General features: G+C 44.5%; 1 protein-coding gene across 8 annotated transcripts in view; it reads left to right on the top strand.

Moving 5' to 3' along the window:
* The first annotated feature begins 3,040 nt into the window (after positions 1-3,040).
* Positions 3,041-6,006, top strand: part of LAS1L (LAS1 like ribosome biogenesis factor) — a 32,763-nt gene continuing 29,797 nt past the window's right edge. For 3 of the 8 annotated variants that reach the window (XM_036892721.2, XM_036892723.2, XM_036892722.2), the window contains exons 1-3: positions 3,052-3,391; positions 4,156-4,281; positions 5,278-5,347. In XM_036892721.2, coding sequence (XP_036748616.2) covers positions 3,201-3,391; positions 4,156-4,281; positions 5,278-5,347 — 387 coding nt within the window. In that variant the 5' untranslated portion in view covers positions 3,052-3,200. Of the gene's footprint in view, positions 3,392-4,155; positions 4,282-5,277; positions 5,348-6,006 lie in introns of all 8 variants that reach the window. The other 5 variants (XM_057495616.1, XR_008995128.1, XM_057495615.1 and 2 more) reach the window with 5 other exon arrangements.

Raw genomic sequence — 6,006 nt, 5'->3', positions numbered from 1 at the left:
TTCAATGTGGTATAAGGAGTAACTGGACATGAAGTTTGTTAGGGCCAAATTGGAAAAACTCTGGAAAAGCCATTTTATACCTATTGTTTCAGGGGAACAGTCCAGGAATTTGTGATTCTAATAAGATGAGGTTCCAGTTTATAAGACCCTATCACTGCTGTGTAAGGGATGGAGGCGATGAGACCAGTTAGAAAGATAGTACATGATCCAGAGAGGATCAAGATCTGAACTAGAGCACTGGCCATGAGGGTACCAAGGAGAGGACTGATTAAAAAGTAAATAAAATTTACTAGACCAATTATGTAGTAGGGGAGGGGCAACATGGAGGTGAGGGAAGAGGTGGAATAGTGTAGGATGATAATGTTAATAACAATATAGGCTAATATTTCAAGTACTTACAATGTACCATGCACAAGTCTAATAGCTCTATACTTAATCTCTTAATCCATTCAATAGTTCTATGAGGTAAGTGCTCTTTTTTTTCATATTCAGATGAAGCAAATGAAGCACAGAGAAGTTAAATAACTTGCTCAAATTTATACAGTTAATAAATGGTGATGCCAGAATTCAAGCTCAAACTGTTTGAGTGCAGAGATTGAAGTTTGGATGACTGTGTGGATAGTGTTGCTATTTACTGTGATTGAAGAGTATAGGAGTGGGGGGTGGGGGGCGGGTGGATGGCAGATATATAGGGAAATTATTTGTTTTAGACACGTTGATATTGAGTGCAGTAGGCAATTGGTTAAATGGCTCTGGAGCTCCAGAGGAAGATTGGGACCAGAGCTGGAGACTTGAAGTTCATCAACATATACTTATATGCTCAGTAGGAGCTTCAGCACTGCCTTAGGTGGATAAGATACACAAAAGTAGGGGTGGGGAGTTAGAGGGAGGAGAATGGCAAAAAAACAAGTGGAAGTAGAAGCTTGAATACAAATTTGATCAATTTACAAGATTTTACAGGCAGTGCCTTAGACCTGGAGAGTGCTTGTTTAATTCAAGCCCACTGGTACAGCTGGAGGTATCCTGCAGCACCAAATGCCTAGGGATTCTTAGGATTCTTGAATATGTTCCAGGATGAATTCCATAGTGTCTGTAGTAGGCTGAAAAAATCGACCACCCAAAAGATATCCACATCCTAATCCTTCGAATCTGTGAATGTTACTTTAATAAAATAAATAAAAGAAAATAATGCTACTTTATATGGTAAAGTAAATAAAAATAAATTTAATTGCAGATACAATTTTTTTTAATTTTTTTTTATTTTGGTATCATTAATCTACAATTACAGAAAGAACATCATGTTTACTAGGTTCCCCCCTTCACCAAGTCCCCCCCTCATACCCCTTCACAGTCACTGTCCATTGCAGATACAATTTAAAGATCTTCAAATGGGAAGAATATTCTGCAGTTGTACAGATGAGCCATAAATGCAATCACATGTAGTAGAGGGAGATGGAGGGAGATCTTACACACAGAGAAAAAAGGTGAAGTGAGGATGGAACAGAGAGACATTTGAGGATGCTGGCTGGCCTTGATGATTTGAGTGGTGTGACTACAAGTTAAGAAATGCCAATAGCCAACAGAAGCTGGAAAGAAGAAGGTATGGGTTCCCCCCTAGGGCAGCTAGAGGCCTTGCCATCAGCCAGTGGGACTATAATTTCAGCCAAATAATACTGATTTCAGACTTCTGGCCTCCAGAACTGTAAGAAAATATCTTTCTGTTGTTTTAAGCCACCAAGTTTGTGGAAATTTGTTATAGCAGTCACAGGAAAGTAATTTAGTACTTCTCAAAGCTATTACCACTCAACATACTTGACCTAATAATTTCTAATTTTCAGTAGGTCTCAGGCCACATTTGCCACATATTAAACATGGTACTCTTGTTATGTGCTTTGGTCAAGTTTTCTTGGAACACATAGAATAGGCAGACCTTCATTTTCATGGGCAAGGAAAGGAGAAGGATAGGGGCCTTTACCAAAAAAGCACTATCCAAAATTAGCTTCTAAACTCCCAAAAATGTTCATGAATGATTCCTGCAGATCTGGCAGCTCCTTTGACTGTACTGGATCTTGAGGGGTCATATAAGCCATCTACCTGTCTTTGCATGAACAGCTAAGATCCCAAAGATAAAAGGGTTTCTGGTTTCAGGCAGATACCTGGCCTACCGGTTGGTATGGCTACTCAGGACAGAGTAACTGTCATTCAAGAACCATGGGCAGACTACATTTGTAGGAGAGGCTGGCTGAAAAAAAAAAAGCACATATAGAGGATGGATTGGAATTTGTTGCTGCAAAGTTAGAAAGAACTATTCACAGCAATGCTGTTAAGATTGCTAGCAACAGTTCTCTCTCAAGTGTTGGACTGGAAAATAACTCCTGTGGGAAGGATTGGGACAGAGTCCTGAACACATTTTAGCCAATTTAAGATCAGAAGCGCTTTACAATATTGCTTTCCCCTAGAACTCCAGAACCCCAAAGAATTATGCCAAAAAGTTAAGTATACCTTTGCAGATGTTGAAACCAACACAGCAGTGGAATGGTGGCAGAGTAAAATACTGTAATTTTCATCTATGGAAGAGAATCTAGAGCTCACCCAGTCTAAGCTCCTCACTGTACAGATGTGAAAACTCAGCCGACTTTTCAATCCCACTTTACATAATTGTCTATTAGATTTTTGCTCTGTAGCCTTATTTCGGTGTCCATAGTGTTTTATTGGGTCAGGTGCTCATTCATAGCAATGAAAACACTTAAAAACGCATGTTCAATACACTGGGTGACCACAATCCCTCCCTCGGCCACCAGGGAGCGCAAACTAAAATTCCTCCTGCAGTCCATTAACGTCCCTTGGGTCCGGGACAGAAAGAAGCCAGTCAGCAAACAGGAAACTAGCGGAACCTTAAGACTGAATGTTTGCAGCTGGTACGATTGCTTTGCGAAAGAACACTTCCGGCAGGCCAGGCCGTACACCCAAATTGTGATTTGGTCGGCTCCCAACTCTCGCATTCCGATTTGTCACGCTAACGTTGGGAGGAGGGCTTGCGTTGGGTTTATGCTCTCCTATTGGCTGTTGGCACGGCGGCGGTTTGGAGTGAGGGTAGCAGTTGAGCTGAAGGCGGTACGGAGTGCCGCGGCCCAGGGTTGTTGTCTAGCCCAGTGTCTGGTTGGAATCCGGGGCCTGGCTAGGTGTGGATCCCCCGGGGAATGGATCGTGTATGGAGTGCTTGGTGCGGGAAGTGCGTCAAAGAGAAAGGGTCGTCGCCGCTCTGGGCCCAGCGCATCGTGGTCGCCTGGCTCAGTAGGGCCGAATGGGATCAGGTGACGGTGTATCTGTTCTGTGATGACCATAAATTGCAGCGGTACGCGCTGAACCGCATCACCGTGTGGAGGAGTAGGTAAGGTGGCAGGTCCAGCTTCCCTGCCTGCGTGCTTTTGGCGCGTCACCCCTTCCTTCGTAGAATTCCTATAAGGCTTTATTTTCTAGTCTTCCCCTAAATTGCTTAATGGTTCCCATATGGGTGGTTTGAACGTTGCCCCTCTCACAAGTGCCTGGGTGAAAGTTGTAGCCAAGTTCTTGGACTAATCCCATTTGCGAAAAGAAAGCAGGTGTGCTTCAACAAACCTCTTACCAAATCTGCGAGCTTTAACCCTTACTTATCCCTTCTTAGGGAGGGTGCCGAGGGACCAGTGTGGCTGAGCCAGGACTTAAGGAGTAGGTTAGCACCCTACGTTGGAGTACCGATTCGAATTAGGGAAGGGGTGGGGGGACTTGCCTGCAAGGCCATGTTTGAATGGGGCGTTTCAGTCCATTTGGTAAGATTGAGTTGGCAGCAGACAAGGGATAAAGGTCTAAAGGGGTAAGGGTCTTTTCCGGCTGAAAGAGTTGAGGGTTTCAGGGTGAAAGAAGGGGGTGTAGCCACTCTTAATTGGTTAAATGGATAGCAGTTAGATATCCTGCATATACTCTAGTTTCTCATGCTCTGTGTACTATTGGGTCCTAGGACATTACTCTCCCTCTTCCCACCTTACGGATTTGTATCTTTTTGTGCACTCTTGAGTCATTACATATTTGGAATAGCCTACAGCAACCTGGGTTCTGAGGTGGAGGGTGTACCAGTGTATGGGACCTTTATGATGGTTCTGGACTGTGGCCCTTTAGGTTAGGCAACGAACTCCCCCTGGCAGTGGCTTCTACTGCTGACCTCGTGCGCTGTAAGCTCATGGATGTAACTGGTGGCTTGGGCACTGATGAACTTAGACTGCTCTATGGCATGGCGTTGGTAAGGTAAGACCTTAATGGGTAGGGGTGGGGGTAGCATATGCTAAGCAAAGCTTGGCTTCAGGTGCTACCTGAAGCAAAAGGCCCTGTGTGTCACCCTGTGATTGCATTACTTGACAGCTTTTGGTACCCTCCTGTCAACCCACATTGCTCCTTTTCTTTTTCTGAGAGATTTCTCTCTCCCATTTTTCTTTCCATCTCTTTCTTGGAATGTGGGGTAGGGCTGGGTTGAGACCAAGTGATCTCTGTGGGTCTCTTCCAGTTTTGACAATTTTTTTTCTTCCCCTGTAACTCTTTGATCCAGAGGAACTTTACTGAATCATTTAATATTCTTGACCATGATTTAATGTGGATTTTCCAATCCTACCCACATCTATACTTAGCATTACCCTTTTCTCCTTCTCTCCACGTACACTGAAAGGTTGCTGAATTGTGGAAGTGGACACGTGGGCCAGGAGTTCCTGACTTACAAAGTGACTCAGAGTGGTTCTAGCTGTCTCATGCACATCAGGGAAAAAGACTGCAACTGAGTTTTCTCATCTGTCAAAGTCTTTGTTCATTTCATGTTGCTCCCCTTGTCTGCCTTGAGGTCCTCCCTAGCTCTTCTTACCTTCTCTGTCATTAGGCTGTGCTTGCTATATCATTTGATGTAGTCCTTTTTTCCTAGCATTTATAACATATTATTCTCAAACATAATATACTATAAGTATATAGCATATTGTATTATGTCATGATTATTTATCCTAGACTGACGTCTTCAAAGCCAGAGCAGTGTCTTATTCATCTGTATGGCTTCAATACAGGGCAGACTCTCAGTAAATATTGGACTGGATGGAATCTCCCTGCTCTGGTTGACAGCAACCGTAAGAACAGGACAGGACAGTCAGTGGAGAGGTTGTAGAAATGCAAGGTGTCAGTAACTTAGCAAGGTGTTTTGAAACCCCATTGGTTTGAGTTCACCAGTTACTTGGGCTGTGCCACTTATTTCTTCCCCAACTTCAGGTTTGTGAATCTGATCTCGGAGAGGAAGACAAAGTTTGTCAAACTGCCCCTCAAGTTCTTGGCTCAGGAGGTGCGTATGATAAAGTGGCCTTGCTCAATTCTCTCTTCCCAGGAGGGGGTCACTGAATGGGGCATGGGGTGATGTGGGCATACAGTCTGACTAGCTCATCCGACTACTACCAGCCAAGCCCAGCAAGAGCCCTAGAGCCTCAGCCTCCAACTTAAAAGAAGCAGACTTGTTCCTTTGTTCATGGCTGCTATCTTCGGTGGGCTTGACCTGCCCTACTTGGTGGGAGTGACCCAGTGAAGCTGAGGCATCTGAATAAACCACTGGGTGTGGATAGGAAAGAGGTGGCAGTCATAGCACCTGCCCTGTGTGAGCTGACATTCTGGGGGGAGACAAGCACAGCCAAGCAGCATGAAAACCAGACATAACTGCCCTGAATTAGTATGTGAGTTGTGTAGATGCCCAGAGGGCTGGCAGGTTCTCAGCTATCAAAAGAAGCTTTCTGGAGGAAGTGTGGGAGGGAGGGAGGAAGAGAGGAAGAAAGGGCAAAGGGTATACCCAGGGAGAGGCACTGGCACAGACAAGACAGCGGGAGGCTGGAGAAGGTGATTGTTAATTCTTATTTCACAGGAATCTCTCTCTGTTAGAGGAGGGTGGTTGGTGGTGGAGGTATGTGAAGTGTCTTTTCTGATTTTCAAGATCACCTCCACAGAGAAGAAAAA

Source organism: Manis pentadactyla, chromosome X, assembly GCF_030020395.1.
Source record: "Manis pentadactyla isolate mManPen7 chromosome X, mManPen7.hap1, whole genome shotgun sequence".
In the NCBI taxonomy this organism is placed as follows: domain Eukaryota; kingdom Metazoa; phylum Chordata; class Mammalia; order Pholidota; family Manidae; genus Manis; species Manis pentadactyla.
Note: the sequence above shows the minus strand (reverse complement) of the source record. Positions and strands in the feature narration are given on the sequence as shown.